This window comes from Anneissia japonica, unplaced genomic scaffold, assembly GCF_011630105.1.
Source record: "Anneissia japonica isolate Jap-2015-1 unplaced genomic scaffold, ASM1163010v1 scaffold287754_len4335492_cov202, whole genome shotgun sequence".
Lineage (NCBI taxonomy): Eukaryota > Metazoa > Echinodermata > Crinoidea > Comatulida > Comatulidae > Anneissia > Anneissia japonica.
This window is the reverse complement of record NW_022705543.1, coordinates 1,537,046-1,557,074: the sequence shown is the minus strand read 5'-3', so window position 1 is coordinate 1,557,074 and position 20,029 is coordinate 1,537,046. Positions and strand designations below refer to the sequence as shown.

Here is a 20,029-nt window from a genome sequence, read left to right as displayed (position 1 = left end):
CTGATGATGTAATGATTTTGTTTTTGCTGATGATGTGATGATTTTGTTGTTGGTGATGATATAATGACGTTGTTGCTGCTGATTATGTGATGATTTTGTTGTTAATGATGATGTGATGATTTTGTTGACAATGTGATTCTGTTGTTGATGTGATGAATTTGTTTTCGATGTTGTGATGATTTTGCTGATGACATTTGGGTTAATTTTTTCCAGGCTTAAACTAATCAATCGACGAACACAAGAAGTCATAAAACAATTTCACTAGAAACGAATGTGTATCATTTTTAATACTAAATTTAGTGTTTTTCGGAGTGTTTTACTAATAACGAACTAATATTGTAGGCATATACGGTGGATATTGACAATAATTGAATTACGTTCGGGTACCTTATTTCCCATTAATATCTACAAACCAAACGGAAACAAACACATATCTAGGACAAACATTTAGATGAACGAACAAAATATATAGAAAACAACTCTTGGAGTTGTAGGGAACATTGATAATAAATTAAGATAAATAAATTTAAATTGATCTTAGCTACATTTACATGACGTTGTTATCATATCTGTTAACTTGGTTACTATTGGTTTGTTTCCTTCGTAATATAAAATGGATAGTGGTTTCAGGTTCTTAGACACACAACATGGGGAGGGGGATGCATCTGGGTTCATTTTCTTGTATAGACCTATCACTTGTGTATTCATTACATCGGTGCCCCACATGTACGGACAACTACCTGCACAAAAGTTGGCTCTGTAACCACGTGGTCGCCGTATCCACCGCCAATTCAGATGTTTTTCGAAGTCAATATAAAATTCCCGGAGACAACAGCGTTTTGAAGTTTCGTAATCGCAAAAATCCTCGTTGAGTTCGGGAGTTCGACGTCGTCGGTCGTTCCTTCTCGTGCGATGATGTGTTCCACCGTCGCGTTCGTCCTCATAACTCTGTGATCCTGGTGACAAATTCAGTTGAACAGTCGTTTCTTCAATATTGCCAGACATTGCGTTTGGAGTGGCACTGTAGAATACTATCAGTGTGGGGTGCGATCCAGGTTTGAGGAAATACTGGGCCGTAGTTTCGTCATCATTTGACGTGTCTCCTCGAACTCCTTGACTTGGGACTCTTGTCTGTTGAGATGGGCCTGAATATGGAAAGAAATATTTGTAGTTGTAATTATATATTGGTTTAATTCATATTTATTCATTGTACATTGTTGCATTATTCTGCTTGTTGTTTTTGTTTTTCTTTCCGTGTTTCATGTGCCTCAATATTGGAAGGCTGCATAGGCAAGTAAGATACCGGTACCTGGCAACATATCACCATCCCTCCGAAGTTATTTTGATCACTATTTTATTAACTCTGAATGAATCCTGAGAACAGGACGAAATATACATTGTTCCGTACCACGTCAACCTGTCACTGATTTAGTATACTTAAACTCACATGTTATACTTATTTGGTACATATGTGCAACTCAATATTTTGATGCTAACTCTCTTATATATGTGTATATTAAGTAATTTTACATATTCCATATAAAATATAAAAGAAAAAGAAGAATTCTCACCTGCTAGAGCAATTTGTAATTTTTGTCGTTCGTACGGATCACAATGGGTCGTCAATTCGAAGCCTAAATTGTCTGTAAGATGGAAACAAAATACAAATCCTTTTACTCATTAATTTCCTTTGGAAAAGAAACACAAGCTGGACTTGTAAGCTTTGCATGTTTGGAGGTTGTTGTAGCAAAAGATTGAAATAACTTTCTATATTGCATCACACCTCTTTTGAAATTTAACGAATTCTAAATATTTATTACGCTGGCTATATATATTTTTTTTTAATCTGTTATCTTAAACAAAACAAAGACGATAACATAACCTTTACAACAAAAGTAACAATACAACTGAAAAAAAGGCTCCCAGCTGCAGCGGGAGTGTGTGTCTAGTCTATGCACTATACCACCTTACTGTATTATGTTTACTAATAAAATATCCACATGGGGGAGCGGTTATCAAGAAATGTCGTGTTTTTTTTTGGTTTTTTTTGGTACTTTTGTACAGTCAAGGTAGAGTAATAAGGTATTAAAGATGACACACGATCCATCATGCACCTCCACCGAATTTACGAGGCTAACCACTACCGTAATTACACTTTCAGCCATATTTAACTGCCAGAATAGCTCCTCCACTTCATAAGCCTACATATGTTTTGTTTATGAAGCATCAATTTGTTTCATGTATTTAAGGTCCTTCTTGGGCCGATGCATAAATCCAGATAGCTGCATTTCAGATATTGCTGTGCGATAATATTTTTGTGCGGTACTGTTCTAATTGTGTGCCACGATAGGTAAATGTATTTTTGTATAATTTATTCGGCATAGGCCTATTATTCTCTGTTATTAAATGCTGATTTCTGGATGTAAGTCATAGGCCTATATTACATTCTGAATTTAAGATAAGATAAAATGTTATAAAACTGATTAGGCCTACCGTGATTTAATGATAGTTTTACAGTAATTTCTTACGTTTTCTAACTATTCATTCATTTATTTATTCATTCATTTATAAATGTATGATATAAGTTCGCGCCCAAACAAAAATTGCTGCATCGACTATCCAATAGGCCTACTACACGATTCACCAAAGTGCTCTGATCGCTATTGACACAATGACAATACATACTGAACACATAGGCCTATAATGATTTTGTTAAATTACTAAATTAATTGTATGGTTTATAATAATAAAATCGTGGATGAAAAGATTAAGCATAAGCAGGTCTGACGATATCTGGGACGGACATAGTCCTGAAACATAAGAATTATGAATATAATCTGGGGAAATTGGTCAAATTTTCATTGGTGGGAAAGTCCTGATTTCAGTAATTGAATCCAGTAGTGTGAATTTGGATTTTATACATTCAAGGTTTTAATGACAATCATGAAGTGGAACTGTGGTTTCATTAAGGTGCTTGCATTTTAATTCGTCACTCACATCACGAACTAACACAATCAAAGTAGATTGTGTTAGTTCGTGAAATCAAGAAAGCGCGTCAAAATACGCACTACTGTTGTTAAGGACTTTTTGTGTGGTAAAGAATACAAAATTCCTTGACAACCAATACGCGCTCGTTTTGACGCGCTACTGTGATAAAAAATAGAAAAAGACACAAGATATATAATGAACATACATTTACATCGGTTTACTTACCACATGTGCTGAAGGACCTCTGAATCGCCTCTCTTACGTCGAATGTTAGCCATTCGTCCTCCTTAGTGTTGACCACGCTTGCCCCCAGGAACCTGCGCACAGGGGTCGAGTTGTTCATACTCTCAATGGAGAATAACTCAATATGTTGCTCTTCAACAGTTGCTTCCGATCTATTTGCTTTAAAAATTCTCAGCTGGGCTTCCGTTATTTCTATAGACTTCGACATTCTTTGAAGATCGCTTATATTAAACTTATAGAACATCGAGTATTTGAATTGATTTTCTTCGTAATATTTTTTGAAATGTTCTGTGAAAGAAATATTAACAACTTTAATCAAATGGTATTTGTATTTGTGACAAGAACGCGTCACACAAATTCATATTTCTTTTGATAGCGTTACATTTCTTGAAGAACTAATAACCAATAAAATTTGATATTTTACTTAGTTTAATGTTTAATCAAGGTGTTATATTTACTTTCATTTGAAATGAGAAATTATTTCATTAATACTATTTCTATATTAAATGTGCTGGTTACTACGTTTTTCTATAGTAAAACGTATATAATCTGTGAAAAAATATTTGTTGATTTACATTGACGTCTTATTTTTATTCTTTTAAATGTCAAATTCAATAATTAGTTATTTTTATTTAAAAAATATTGGGGAAATTTCCAGATTTTTTAACAAATTGTACCAGTAAATCTTAAAGAGACTGAATGAAATTTAAAACAAACTCTAATGGTAAACTGCGACTTGTATCATTTTGTATCACTTTGCACATTATAAACATTTTGATCATTATAGCCATACATATTATATAAAAATAACGTCCGTCGGATCGTCTTAGTCCAATCTTGTGAAGCTCTAATAATATGTAACAACCCTATAGCAACAACTTCAAACTGTACTTTATGGTTCAAATTGTATCACGATAAAATAATAGTAATGATCCTAAAGAAACATAAAAACCCGCAGATTCTGATTTTAAAAATCAACAAATAATAATGTGAACATTTCAAAAGAACATCTAAATATCTTGACGTTAAGTTTGGTAGAAAAAAGTACTTTAGGCCTACTTTATACTCGAATAGTTATACTAATAAACTTAGGTCTACTTGAACAACATAAAAAAAGTGTTACAAAATGTAAGACTTTGTTCTAAAAATCAGCATATTGTTATGGTCTATAATATTCTATCTTAAGAGCAGTTAGGTGAACTTCATAATCTTTGAGGAAGGTTTCTCGTAACATATCTACTAGCAACAGTCATCTACCCATCTTTTTAATGTTTTCTTACAATGTCCACTTATGCCTGTCTATACGTATGTTGGCCTTATTTTTTTCTTAACTAGAGAGTCAATAAACCCAATATCATACTGTTATATTTTGAAGAATTCCCTTTGTCTTCTATCAATTTATATGCCTAACATAATTTTATGTTGATGGTGCAGGTAGCCGAACTAGGCCAGCTATTCAGTGATCTACTTAAAAACATGACCCATAATAATTTATTTAATTCGTGTTCGGTGCATCAACCAAAGCAGAACATTCAAAAAGTGAGGGGGATGTATTGCGATCACACATACTTTCTATGTAGGGCCAAGTGTGAATTGTTATTAATGGTAAGGCCTAAACATCGTCATTTAAAATGCCTAAATTTTACCACGGGCCACTTATGCGTTCCAATCACAAAGCAGATACCGACATTTTAAAAATGATATTTCGTTTTTGCTCAAATGAAAAGACTGAAATAGGTTAGCATTTCGTTTGCGTCCGTAGCCAGTTTACAAAACCTTAAAGGAAATTGGCTAGGTGACGTCATGGGTGAATAGACACGTGTTGGTTTAGTATCCCTTGTCAAATATATCCGTCTACGTATCCGCTTGGGAATTCAAGATTTAATGAGCAAATTCTGATCTCATAATGCAACGTATGAGATTTCAACTGGTTTTCATTTTCAGTAGCTTCTTAACTGAATTAGTCATCATGCTTGTTAATAGAATACCCATCAATAAACTTCTTATCGGAGTTCCATATTTACTTTTGCAGAAACTGAACATATTCTGCAAGTTCTTCAAACTTCCTAAAGAATTAATTATATACTGGCGATAATTACGTTTATTTCAACGAAAAAAGAAACCATAATAACAGGCCTACAGTGTATGTAAATGAACATTCTGCTAATTTCTATAAATATTTGACTTTTCAAGTAAAGTAGTACTTCACAAAATTTAACTGATGTAAGTTCACCGGAAACGGACGAACGTTTTAAAGGGAGCAAATTAATCATTTTGGTTAAACTTTAAGAAAAAAAATTTTTTTTTTAATTCTCCAAGGTTGTTTTTCTCAAATGAAATTAATATTTGGGGGTTTTTTTTAATTATTATTTATTATAAAGCATAATATACCGTAACTGGTACTTAGCATTTATATCTATTTACCCACTCTCCATAATCTAAATAATCTAATAGGCATAATTATTTTTCGTGTACGTTTATTATAAACAACGTCTTTCATTATAGTGCCAAAAATCTGAAAAAGTCTCCTAATATCATAACATTTTTTCGGAATTCAATCTAAATGAACACGAACTCAATGTTTTATCATTTAGCACAGATACCCCTTTTCCAACTAAATTAAATCTTGCTATGATTGAGTTAGTTTTGAACTTGGAACATTATCATATCCGGGATACTAAATGTGATATTTATTGGAAACGGCTGTATTGGGGTTAACAAGCCCACCCATTACGATGACAAGGTGTAATGAAGGTCAACAATCATGCCCTTGATTATTTTTCATTACAGCAATACTATGTTCAAGTAAATTGTCGAAAAGAGTGCTTATTATAGGGCTATCAATCAAATTATCATTTAATTAAATAATTGACCTTATTATACAAATCGAAATGAAACTCGAAAGGTTAGCACTTTTCTTTATTGTAGGCCTAGGCAATACGGAAATTGGGTTAAACCCACCGTTTGGTTTGATTCAGTCCATTTAAATTAGGTTGTTTCATCAATCGGTTCGCTTGTAAAAAGGTATTGTCAATTTATTAAGTTATAAATCCCACTATGATAAATAAAATGGTACTGCAGAACTAACATTTTACACGAATAGTAGATAGTAAGAGTAAAATGCACCTCTTATTTTTTGCATGGTAAAGGCACACTTCTATTTTTAGTAACGAGACTTTTACTTCTATAACTGTAAAATATAACACTCTGGAAATTGTTAGAATTCTGTGTGTTTTTACAAAAGAATGTCTATTCTCTAGACAGAAAATTAAATCGGATTTTAAAAGTACCTATGAGTATTATAAGTCTGTTAACATCGTATGTTGATTCAAGACAATGCGAGTCTGGGGTCTGGAGAAACGAGGACAATACCTCGTAACTGTAGCCGTCTGGTGGATAAACTCGAAAGTACAATGCGTCCCAGAGAGAGTTACAGTTGTGATATTTGGGGTTTCAGCCCAACACTTGACATTTCGCCAGGTATTTGAGCGTGAATTTTAACTTTTGTCAATGTTTCTGCACTTACTACATGATTAGAATTATCACATCGCACATGTGTATTACTAATAAATAGTCGCACATTACTGTATACTAATTAACACAATCACGATTCATGTGTACGAAGCAATCGTACTTGTGCTCTACTTTAGTGAATCTAGAATGTTATTCGTTGGCGGGCTCATTAAAATGGTGTTTATTATTGTTTGTAGAACAACAAAAAAGTAAAGTGTTTCATTTAATATTACATTTTTATCGATATTTGCAACCGTCGTTTTGTCCGTAAATTTCTTGTCATCCCAAGTAATTTCCTATAGATATAGGCTGCTGCATTCACTGTTAGGTTATACAGTATTAATATAATATGTCTATATTGACAGATTGGAGCATCATAGGCCTAAATTACGTCAAATTATAGATTTTACTTACCGTCTGTTGTTGATCTTGGCCAATCTTTCTCCAATGAATATGTTTTTGTAAGTTTTGCATAATATTCATCTTCGCTTGAATATTTATGACATGCTTCCAACTTTTCCGACCATTGTTCATCCAAAATCCTCTGTGTTTCATTCCACTTTTCTTCGTCTTCTTTTGGGATTATTTCTGGTCCACTATCCTTTGGGGGTACAGTCATTCCTAGTTTACTCAAAATTTGACCGCGTATTGCCGCTGTCCTTTTCGTTTCATATTGGTAAATGTCTAACATACACTGGGAACTTGAGCAAATTTCAAAACAAACAATAAAAACTAAAGCAAAACAGTACATTGTCATAGTAGTCCTCCTAGGCATTTTGCCGAATATGCTGGTATTCGAATTATAATTTAAAAATGTGTACAAGTTCATGATTCGGAAAGTCAGCCGGCGTTTCAGCAACGCGACGGTTTAAATATGTATCCAGTAATATAAAGGGTAGGCCTACTTGGCACACTACAACCGGCCTTGGTACTTCGGACCATTCAGACTATAGCAAGTTCTCAATTGAAGAACCTTTTAACAGAATCCTTGGCTATATATGTGCCGACGTATGGGGGCGTAGTTTCCTGCACAATAATGTGTCTAGAATGATGATGGGTTTTCAGGCCATATATTTCGCTATAACTCAATCCCTTTGCAAAACAGTTGGACTAAAAATGACAGGTGTGTTCATTCCATTACAAAATGCATTATGACTTTGTTCTCTGTCGGTTGATACTTTAACGTGGGCGTACATCTCATATAATGGCATTGATGTCAAAAGTTGATAAGGTGGACGCTCCGACGGTCTGAGATATCATGTGTTCATGTTCGGCAAATGTTTTAACAATCGAATTGGAGTCTCCAGAAGCATCGGGGTTTATAATTAGTTCCAATAATATCATGTGGTGAGATGAGTGCGACATTTTAATATTAAGCATGTAGCGGAGTGATAGGGTTAAATACAGAGGTTTGAATAAAGAGGTTCGAATCGGAGTCTGTTCAAACGGTATTTGTTTGAGACTCTCGGAGCCGGGTACTTACCCAAGTTGCCTTTGTTCAACAAGAGTATTGGTAGCCTCGTATTTCAGTGCTCTGATTACTAGCTGGTGACAACATAGTGGAACTTCTCAATGTCTGATTAGGCCTATATTGTTCTGGGTGATTGATGCAAGAGTTTCTGATTTTCAGTTTTAGTGAATCTCATTTTCTCCAACAATAATCTACACACTGCCATGGTGCGTCCAAGTGCAAATACATAAACAATTATATTTTGAACAAATTTAGTGATATGGTAATTAGAAAAAATACTTAAAACTGAAATTATAAAAAGTTTAGCATAAATTTATTATGTTTAGGCCTACATAACCAAAGAAAATTTTCCGATTGAACATGAATTCGAAGGCATGGGCCTACCAAAAAAAGGTCCAATAATTATCTACATAAGATTAACATGTAGGCCTAGAATGTAGAATTTAATAGCAGGGAATGTTTTACTCCAATAAGCATCTTGGATAAATTATCTGCCATTAAAACAACATACATTTTAGGATTAATAATTGGCCTAGACAAATGTATATAGACTGTCACTATTTTTGATTCTCAATAAAAACCATATGGGTATCACAGTGCGGCCTACTAGATATAGAGTACAAGATAACATGTCTTTATTGTCATAAGCAAAACAAGAAACTAAGATACGAACTAACATTCATTTCTAATCTAATTTGGGATTAGCGCGGGGGTGATTGCTATCTTTATACTGCAACAAAATGATCCTATTTCACATATCTTCTTCACTCTGGTAATAGGTATTTCTCATCATAAAAATAAAAACGAAAGTTTTGCCGTGTATCTATTGTTCCATTCAGACAGTCCACCCTAGTAGAGTGCGATGTCTAGGCAACGGAGTATTATCAGAAAACCTTATTCCAGTCAGACAAGTCGCTCTTAGATCCGGTATGATTATACCGCCCACTTTTGCGACCAGCGTCATCTTCGTCTGCTACGCTAGTCTAGCCCATATTCCTTCAAACCAAAACAACTGCATAACCCTGACTATGTCGTGATCTTATCCGTCAAGGTATACAAATATGGTCCTTAGAGAACTCTGAGGCTAGGAATAGATTTTATTGGTGGTGTTACACTTCCGATTGCATTTTGGCAGTCGTGCCAGACCGCACCATTATTACTTACGCCTCACGTTTCAGACAATTTTGTTGCGCTAATAAGTAAGGCCCACTTGAGAGTTCACGGCTTTTTCCAAAGGGGGTGTGATGAAAAAAACATTTCTGTATAAATCGATATGTTCAATAATTTATTGATTATCAAATAAATAGTTTAAAATGAAATAAAATAAAAGAGACAATCTAACAATGAAGTAGGCCTACTATTAGAATACCGTAATCAGTACAATCCCTTTCATGAATTATAATTTTTTTTTTTATTAATCTCGATTATTTTGATTGCATTTTATACCTTGCTGTATTTTTTTTGTTGTGTTTGAAATAAAAAATGACTGAAATGTAAAAAAAGCAAAAAGTGTATACAAAAAAAATCCTCCAAAAAGGAATAGACCATTATATAATTACAGTAGAACCCCTCCTCTGGGCCACCCCTTTTAAAGGGACACCTCTATTAAGTGAACACCTTTTCGGCCACAAAACGAGGGAAATCTTATTTATACACTACGACCAATCCCCTGTTAAGGATACCCCTAATCAGAGGATATTCCTATTAAGGGCACTTATTTCAGTCCCGAGGATGTCCCCTCATATGAAGGGTTCAACTGTATGTCCCTATGTGATGTATCTTCCTTTCGTATCCCTAACCTTTACCTTGCTATACAACATTATCTCACATCAGAAGATAATTACAAGTAAACCACGTGCCTATCGTTACCTATTAGTACTTAACGTAGTTTCCGTTTATAATTATTATTGTATTGCAATATATATATATATATATATATATATATATATATATATATTATAATAATAATAATAGGTTTGGTTCCATCATTAAGGATTTTAGTTCGGAAGACCTGCCAATTTGTTTGCTTAGGAAGTATGAGAAGATATCCCACGCTTCATTAAAGCTGAATTGGATCATCATTTTTTACACAATATATATATATATTATTATAATAATAATAATAATAATAGATGGATTTATAATAGATAAATAAATAAAATAAATAAATAGGTAATTTAGGTATATAATGTCGGCTTATGAAATAATAACGTTTACACACTTGGTATTAAACACGTTATGGAAAAACACATCCACTAGTGATGTAATAGAAAAAAAATGTACCGTCCCCATCGGGAATCTAGAATAGGCCTACGCCTCGGTTTCGCTGATTACCCTACAGTTTTCACGCAACACAGTCGTGTCGGGGTAGCGCACAACTTTTTCCAAATAGTGCTTTCTGTGAGCATTCTGCCTTTTCGTGGTAGTTTCCATGGTGCATGCGATTCAATAAAGATAAAGATCAATCTCTCTCGATTAACATTTTGATACTGGTTTTTAAAACTTAGTACAAACTTTTGATACATCAGTGTTAATCGTTTCCAATTTACATTCACGTGCCCATTTAATTATGGTTAAGCACTGGTAGCCTACATACTGACTTAGGTGTGCTGCTGGAGAATTCAATGGAAAAATGTCTTGATGCCACTTATGCAGAGTCATTGTATCGAAATCAAGTAAACGATCTGGCTATTCGCCCGTCCCTAATCATCTAATCGTCCCACGGTCTAATGTTTTCATAATGCTAGGACGTTCAACAAACTTATACAATTATAGAGGGCGACATAGCTTTCTAAAAAGAAACGGAGCCAGTTCTTTTGAATTTTTGCATTATATTGTAATGTCAACATTCCTGTACTGAAATAGAAATAAGTGTTAATATTATAGCTTGTTAAATTCAAAACCGGGGTCCTGAGCTCATAAGCTCTTTGACTATATTGTGAAACGGTGCTGTGGGGATTCGTCATTTCTCTCGCACAACGAGTCTTTAACACTACTACGTTACCCCTCCTGGAGAGGGAAATTTAGGTGCCTTAACTCACACAAACCAGAAATTTATCTGTGATTGTCTCCATTCAGGAGTATTAACTTTTCTTGATTATAGAGTATTAATATTTCTGGGTTTTTTAATTTTTCTTTTATTGAATTCCGAGTGGATCAAGAGCATTTTTCGGAATGTTTTCATATTCGGCAAGCGATTAGCTAGCGAAATGTAAAACATTGAACTTAGTGAAAACCTAATAAGGTCCTAAGCCAGGGGTAATTTTATGATGTTTACCTTTGTGGTCAATGGTGCTGAAATTCGGATAAATGTCACGGTAATTAACACAAAGAGGTCGTTAATTACTTAAATCACCCAATGGCCTTGGCAACTGTGAAATGAACTTTTAATACATTCAGTGTCTGGCTAGCCCTGTTTTTGTTGAAGACGTGTGTATATTAAAGTGACTCTTATATGACGTCATTGTCGCGTATACAATACGCGCGCGTATAATACAGTATCGTGAACGCACGCGTCTAAAAAATTATCAGCCAATCACAGAACTTGGATTGATCAATCTGGTTAAACGTGTAAAATTAAAGAGGTACGATTGCAAAGGAGGTCTCTTTATTATCTTTTATTATTGTCAAAACTTGGAAATCCCCTTTAATGTTTCGCGGTTTCTACTTTCTAAGAACTTTCCGCACTAACACCTGGAAACCGCAGGAGTCAATCACGATACAGTATCAGCATTCGTGGGCCTACTCAGTATATAGGAGCCACGCAGTGTACTTATGAAACTAAATATTAAGCAAACAGACGAATTTTATTAATATGTTATGTGCATTGCCATATGCATTTCGGTAGCTGACAAACGTTCTTTTGTTTTTGGAATCAAATAGGCATTGTTCAATACGGTCGACACAAAAACCGGGTATAGAGCCATGGTTAAGCACGAAAAGCTTAACGTCACTGTGTAATCAGTGACAGTAGTAGGCCTGACCTATATTAGTGTATGATTGTGTTTCGATTCAAACAAACGCATTTAAAAATCCATTTAATTTACTATATGAACTGTTTGTTCTTAAGATGTTAGTTAATCGTTTCAATATCTCCCTGTTTCCAAGTTTACCATGTACGTGAATTAAATCGCAAAAGGAAAGTATACTCTTATACACATCTAGATGTGTATAAGAGACAGGTCTAGGCAACGGAGTATTATCAGAAAACCTTATTCCAGTCAGACAAGTCGCTCTTAGATCCGGTATGATTATACCGCCCACTTTTGCGACCAGCGTCATCTTCGTCTGCTACGCTAGTCTAGCCCATATTCCTTCAAACCAAAACAACTGCATAACCCTGACTATGTCGTGATCTTATCCGTCAAGGTATACAAATATGGTCCTTAGAGAACTCTGAGGCTAGGAATAGATTTTATTGGTGGTGTTACACTTCCGATTGCATTTTGGCAGTCGTGCCAGACCGCACCATTATTACTTACGCCTCACGTTTCAGACAATTTTGTTGCGCTAATAAGTAAGGCCCACTTGAGAGTTCACGGCTTTTTCCAAAGGGGGTGTGATGAAAAAAACATTTCTGTATAAATCGATATGTTCAATAATTTATTGAAAGTAGTAATGCAAAGGAAAATATTGATGTTCAAAAAGAGGTACTAACATGACAGTACACTTGACAGTGCTGGAGGATCACAAGCAAATCGTCGTGTAAGTAAACGTTTTACCAATATTTTTGGATCAACAGAAAAGAAAACAACATTGAAGGACGAGGTGTTGATAAGTTGCAATTTATTTATTTTTACGCGCGCACGTTTTCGATCGTCCGTAGACCTATGTCTTTCTTATATATGAAAATGCCACATACGGACACCAAGATCTATGGGCGAAACGTTCATGATAATTAATTACTGTAGACTGCACCAAATTGACTTCTTCGTCCTATTTGCCGACTACCACTTAGGCCTGTGTATAGGTCTACGTCCAGTATATGTTTCTAAAGTTGCGCGCGCAATTATAGTAGGCCTACATTAATTAGGCCTGCACGCAATTCTCTTAAACTTTAGCGTCTTGGTCCCATGTCAATCAAAATCTCATATTTTAATAGAGTTGATTTGAAGATTATCTATCTGAACCATTTATGTACAGAGATTAAAGAAACAATAACCTTTGTATTAAAATTAAGAGTAATACCTCTTGATTCCTAAGTTGTTAAGAACGGTAGGCCCAGTCATTCTACCAACGCGTTGTTTACGGAAATGATTATTTTTATTATCATATTATGTTGATCATTTTCAGTTTATAGCAACCCAAATGGTAAATGTGACCATTTGAAACAATGACTGCAACCTCTGATCGTGAAACTGTATTTTCAATTTAGGCCTAGGCCTACCATTATTTATTGTGCCATATATGTAAGATAAAGTTTGGAAAAATAAGGGGTTTTTATATTCTATTCAAACTGAGGGTATACCCGACATTTTCGCAGACTTGTTTGACAAAGGATTCTAAAATAAACCCTTCATGTTGTCGTAGGTAAACGTGCGCACAATTACGTCATCCGTGACGTTTACAAAACAAAGTGGGGTACGTGAGTCACTGATTTATGTGTAGTAGGCTTACCTAGGATATGCGTCCGCTTGAATTGTGGTAGGAACTAACCAGGTACAAACAATTTGGAAGGAAGTTACTATACTACAAAACTCACGTCTCCTTACGAATTTACGTCAAATGTTTCATACACATTATGAGGGCGCGCTTACATTCAATTATTTTTGTCTGGAAGGTCTGAAGTATCACAGCCAAGCAAGTGACGCTATAGGGAACTTAGATGACTACAGAGGTTCCAACTTTGAATGTTAACATTTTTCTAGCAAACAAGTTTTATCGTGCTCGAAATTCCATACTTTTTAACAAAAACAAAATAGGCTATATGCAAAAACCATGTGGTCCACTGATTATCTTACGATAAATAATACCATGTAATTTCAAAAAGACTGCTCAGGGAAGCAATATTGATCTATTCTGTTATTAATTTTTTACTGATAATATTTTAAGAATGAAATATTCAGCTATCATAAACACATTGAATCAAAATAAAGTATATCTGTTTCATCAAAAAAGTATTAGCTCCGATGAGGAGCTCTATGAATACCCGGCTGATTGATTTGTTAAATATTACTGGGAATTAATAATATGACACTTCAATTGTAAATGGTAATTGAATATTTGGAATTAATAGACCATAATATAGTCTTGATGACATCACATCATAACCATATTATATATATACACGAGTAATGTTGTTTAGGGATTTAATTTCAGATGGCAGGCTGAGAGGGTCAGCTTGATTTATTACTTTTCTTGTTTTGTAATGTTTTGTATTCTAAAAAATAAAAGTTGACATACATTTTTTTATTTCATTTTTATTTCACTCCATATTAGAACTGTGATACAATGTTTAAAACAATGCGTTGTATATACTTAAAGTGCATAGCATCATTCAATGCTAGACTTGCTTGTTACTGTAGGTCCTACCATGGAACTGTAATCTCTAGCCAATCACAAGACAAAACTGAACATTTTGGCATTTTCAAGGCACAGTGGCTCACTATATTATTAAATTTCATTGTCACCGCTTCCATTTGTTACAAAGCACTTTGTTTTCCTTGGTCATTGGGTCCACATGCTTAAGAGTTGCTGCTATATTATTGGGGCAGTAGCAGGCAACCACACCAGGAACCAACTTATGCTCCTGGGTGGGGAGAAGCAACACAGATAAAGTGCCTTGCTCATGGATAGAAGCAAAGTGCACAGGTTGGGAAACCGAACCATTCCAGCTCTGCAAAACTGCCATTGTCATCACCATCAATTTTGTGTAGAGTTACATGTTTACTCATGAATTGCAAATAAAAAGCAATTTCCCAGTGATTGATTTTTAGACAATAAACTACTCCTCAATCTTACAGTAGATTACAAACTTAAGTACCATTACAATGACATTTATGACGAAAACATCCTCCTATCATAATACATGGTATTGCCTTCAGTGTAAACAGTTGCTAGCACTGCATTCCACATGGGAATCTGTCCCAATGGAAAGCATTGTCAACTGTACCAGTAATGATTGGGAACCAAACTGCCATTGTCATCACAATCATCAATAATTTGTGCAGAGTTACTCTATTATTTATGAATTACAAAAATCAATTTCCCAGTGATATATACTTAGACACACCATTCCTCAATTATACAATAGACTAAAAATTTAAGTATCTTAAAAATGGTATTTATGACAAAAATGTTCTCTTATCCCAATAAACGGTATTGTGTTCAGTGGGAGGAATTATCCCAATGGATGGTATTGTCTTCAGTGCGAGTAATAATTGCTAGCAGCCTCCCACATTGGAAATCTGTCCCAATGGATGACATTGCCTTTAGTGCCAGTGAAGATTGCTAAACATTCCACATGGATAATTTTCCCAGATGTATGACATTCTCTCCAGAGCCAGTAATAATTCCTACCAACTTTCCTCATGGAAAACTTGAGGACTGATGTTACCAATGCCCATCTCCTTTTATAATCTCATTATATAATTACAATTTTAAAATGTCTTTATTTCTCAAGTCCTGTCATTATTTTCTGTTTCGCTTTCACTTTCTTTATCCCAGTCTTTCAGGGTTGCTCCCATCATGAAATTATCTCTTAATACATCCCATGTTGCACCAGATTTTTTTGACGAACCCTGTAAAATAAAAATAAATTATTGTATATTTATTCATAATAATAAATTGAACAGTAAAAATTTGTATTATGAAATTTCAGTTCCATGAACCATGACACAATTTCCAACATACTACCATATTGCTATCATTGATTAGGACAGATTTTAATTAGATTTAAAGTGGGGTAAGTTAGGTTCCAAATGTAATTCGTTGGTCTAACAGGTCAAACTTATGTAATACTGGTAGTGGCTAACCATATTGATTTCATTCATACCCCATAATGTCCTCTTTCACACGTTTAAGATGTTTGCTATGGTAGAACAAGAATTTTAAAAGTTGACAAATTTTGCTCTATCATAGTTACCGTGTGACCATTGTTGGAGGAGACATTTTGGCTACCCGAAGTGAGTATGAATTTAAAAAAAAAACCACAACGAACCACAATGATGTTACGACACTCATATTATGCTGTTGCAGTAGACCATAATTGTTGTCACAGCTATGGTAGAGCACGATTTTTTTTTACATAAAAATAATCATGCTTCTTCACGATGGCATCAAGATCCAGTTTGGTGCGCTACGGTGAATTACGACTGACCACAACATTTAGTACGATGCCACTGCGATTTTCAAAAATTTAAAACCTTGATCTACTATAGAAAAATTGTGAATGTGTGAAGGGGCATAACCTGGAAGCTACCAACCAATGCTACAGATGTCTTACCTGTGTTTCTTTGTCACCAGTTGCCTGCTGTGTTTTGGAGGCACTTTTCTTCAATAGATTCAAGAATTGACCTTTAGACATCGATGACTCTACCTTTGCCCTTTTTCTCTCAGATGCTCCGACTTCTGTCAGTTTTGATTCCAGTGTCTTCTGCTCTTTTTTCACAGCGTTGAATAACTGAACGACACCTCTGACAAATAAAACAAATGGCAGAATGTCATTTACTTAGTTAAGCCAAGCTACATGGATTTTAAAGACATTTTCAATAAAAATAATGCTTAGATAGTTTCACAAAATGAACTAGTAATGTTGATACTGATTCTCCACAAGGCCCAACGGGATAACCAAAAAGTAAAATAAATTACTGTCAATGTGGCTGTGGAGTAAACAATAAGTTTATTATCCCTATACTATATGTGGCAAAGACGAGCCAAATCAGTCACTCGTCGTAAATCCCGTTTCAGAGATAATAGCCAAAACATGCTGGAATGTCGAAATTGTTTAAATCTATTTTATTATCCACTAAACTAACCTTTACATATTAATATATATTATGCTATTTTGTTATTTTCCCCATTTTCAATATTAAAACAACATTTTTTTAACAATTTGATGATTGTTTCTGCCAGAGAAATGCCCAAAATCATAAACTTTGAAGACCGATTCCTCAAATATTGTTCTTTAAACAGCTGTATGTTTAAACTCCTGTAACTACATAAGGAAATGTCGGATTTAAATGATTCTTTTACCATTTTATAACTCTCATTTTACTGTTTAACCCTGTATTAATAACTAAATATCGATTTTTTCGACAAGTGACTAGTTTGGCTCTTTTCCACATATGCTGCCCTCTACCTAAACAATTCCCATGTATCTACGGTGACAATATTACCTGGTAGCTGTTCTCTGGAAACTGCGTTCTATATCCTTGTGTTCAACATTTGGTTTTACGTATGCTATATCTTCCCACGCTTTCTTTGTATATTTCTACAAAACAAAAAAACAAAAAACAAAAAAACAAAAAAAAGACGATTCATATTATATACATAGACACATATTCAAACATGTATTCAAACATTGTAGATCAAGTAAAATCTCTGCACATCCTGTTTAAGCAAGACTTAAAAATCTTGCCAGTTACAGGATGCAATGATGCGCTTCATACTAAGTCAAGGCTAGTTTCCTTAAAATCGTTACACTGTCGCTGCAGTGTCTTCAGTGAAATCATTGTACTGTGTGGCAGTCCCTGATCCAATCGGGAAGACTCCCCGATTCGATCAACCAATCAGCATCACCAAAATATGTCGGCAATAGCGCTTAGCGATTGTCCATACCGTTAAGTTTTTAATTGCTCAGTATAATATCAGCTCAAATATTTGCGGAATAATAATTGCTGCTTAATTGCATTGGTTACATATTAAGATTTGTTCAAAGCCCAATTTTCTGCAAAATCTGTGCGGAAATCGGCCTTTATTTTCCGAAATGCGCAGACAGATTTCTAGGCCAAATTTTTGCGCGGAGAATATGTTCATTCCTGATGATGACATAATTAATGTTGAAATATTGAATCCCAACACGATGGCGTGCATTTCAATACTTGGACTATGTATTATACTTTCGAATATGTTCCTCGTGCAGGCCTTTCTGTACAGTGTAAGTGATTGTATGGAAACCAAGCTTCATTAAGAGGATTGAAAAGTGGAGTTGTACTGTATGTGAATAAAATTGCAATTTTTTGCAAGTTACACCCAGTGGTGATACCAGTGGAGTGTTACAAGATTTGAACCCAGGACCTTGGGTCTGGAGGTACTTTAACCATAAAACAAATACACACAACACATACATGATAATCATGGAAACCTTACTATTTTTCTTTTTTCTTCATATTCATCTTTTTCCTTCTTTTTTTCTTTTTCGTGTGACTTTGATTTTGCTAAGATGGCAGACCCTTCATTGACGACTGTTTTTTGGAGTATTTTTGCCATAGCATCAGCCCATCCTTCACCAGCCTCCACTTCAGTTTCATCCTCAAATTCGTCTGGTGTTTCCTTGAGCTTCGGTTTTCTATTCTTTTTTGTACTTTCTATGAAAATTAATTTAAAGATTTATTTTTAGTTATTTCTTAGTTGTCCTATGTTTTGTGTGCAAACGAAATACTTTTATAGACAAAATAACCTTTTAGGATCATGTATACAAGTTGGCCAATACGATTCTAAAAATGTGTTTCATGAAATGCGTGTTGGGTATTATTATACATGGTGTGGCGAGGACGGGGTGTAACGGTCTACTGTATGTAGGCTGTCTAACGGTGTGTATTATTATCATTATTTAACATACAATAGACCCTGATTTCAGTGTTTTATTTCAGTTATGTCTGTAGTTATGTGCCTGCGTAGGGTATAATACCAGGTGTAACATAGGGTATAATTATTGTTTATTATGTCTGTAACTATGTGCCTGTGTAGGGTATAATAATACCAAATGAAATACTTTTTATACTAGTATCAACAAAATTACCTTTTATTTAATCAAACAATGCATGCAAGATTAACTTAAATCTTTCTCAAACTTGCATACTTTCTGGTCGGTTTTTGCACCTCTAAAGCTAGGCCTGTGAGTCTCTATCGCTCAGACTGTACCGGCCGCTGGAGCCTGTGTTGTGGTGAATGGCAAGCAAGCCAACAAGAGTTGGTGGTGGGCCTACCCACAACCTACTCTATCTATCCTAGTAGAAGGTCTAAAACAACTTAAATTATACCTTACCATGAATTGGTGAACCTTCATCACTTTCGATATCACCTTCACTTCCAGAATTATACGATACTGATACGCTAACACGTTTTCTTTTGACTTTTGACTGCGCCATCTTATCAACAAAAACACATGTCCAGAGAGAGGTCAATAGAAAACACGTACAGTACGGCTATATAAACGGATACGTGTATATAATAGACACCGTTTGGTAATAAAATTGAAGGAGCAAACAATTCAGTCAGTCAGGTATATAAAGTATACATTTCTGTATATTTTTAATCTGTGTCAATCAGATGTGTGTCAAATCAATACAATATGATGTGTGTCAAATCAATACAATATCTGCGATATTTTAATATAGTAATATCAAACATGTGTGACCGACCTGTTTGGTATACCTATAGCTCGTCGAAATAGTATTGTAGCAAAGAGAAGTTAGTAGATGTCACTGCAGTCGCTGCAGTTTTCAAGGTTTTGGGGTTTTTTTTGCCGTTTTGGCCATTGCCGTTTTGACTTATTGCCTATTTGGTTTTTTGCCGTTTGACCTGTTCCCGGAAGGGTCAATTTTGAATTTTCGTGGGAAGGTATCAAGATGATAAACAGTTTCATTGGACTAA

General features: G+C 34.7%; 2 protein-coding genes across 2 annotated transcripts; both read right to left on the bottom strand.

The window, feature by feature from the left end:
• Positions 1–256: 256 nt before the first annotated feature.
• LOC117105823 (transforming growth factor beta-2 proprotein-like) lies at positions 257–7,720 on the bottom strand. Its single transcript, XM_033247122.1, has 4 exons — positions 7,159–7,720; positions 3,214–3,519; positions 1,572–1,643; positions 257–1,145 (listed from the first exon to the last, which is right to left on the bottom strand). The coding sequence occupies exons 1-4, from the start codon at positions 7,571–7,573 to the stop codon at positions 538–540; spliced, it is 1,401 nt and encodes a 466-aa protein (XP_033103013.1). The 5' UTR covers positions 7,574–7,720; the 3' UTR covers positions 257–537.
• A 7,834-nt stretch (positions 7,721–15,554) lies between these two features.
• On the bottom strand, positions 15,555–19,756 carry LOC117105764 (RRP15-like protein). Its single transcript, XM_033247037.1, has 5 exons — positions 19,422–19,756; positions 18,524–18,741; positions 17,551–17,645; positions 16,659–16,848; positions 15,555–15,954 (listed from the first exon to the last, which is right to left on the bottom strand). The coding sequence occupies exons 1-5, from the start codon at positions 19,522–19,524 to the stop codon at positions 15,832–15,834; spliced, it is 729 nt and encodes a 242-aa protein (XP_033102928.1). The 5' UTR covers positions 19,525–19,756; the 3' UTR covers positions 15,555–15,831.
• Between the last annotated feature and the right edge of the window lie 273 nt (positions 19,757–20,029).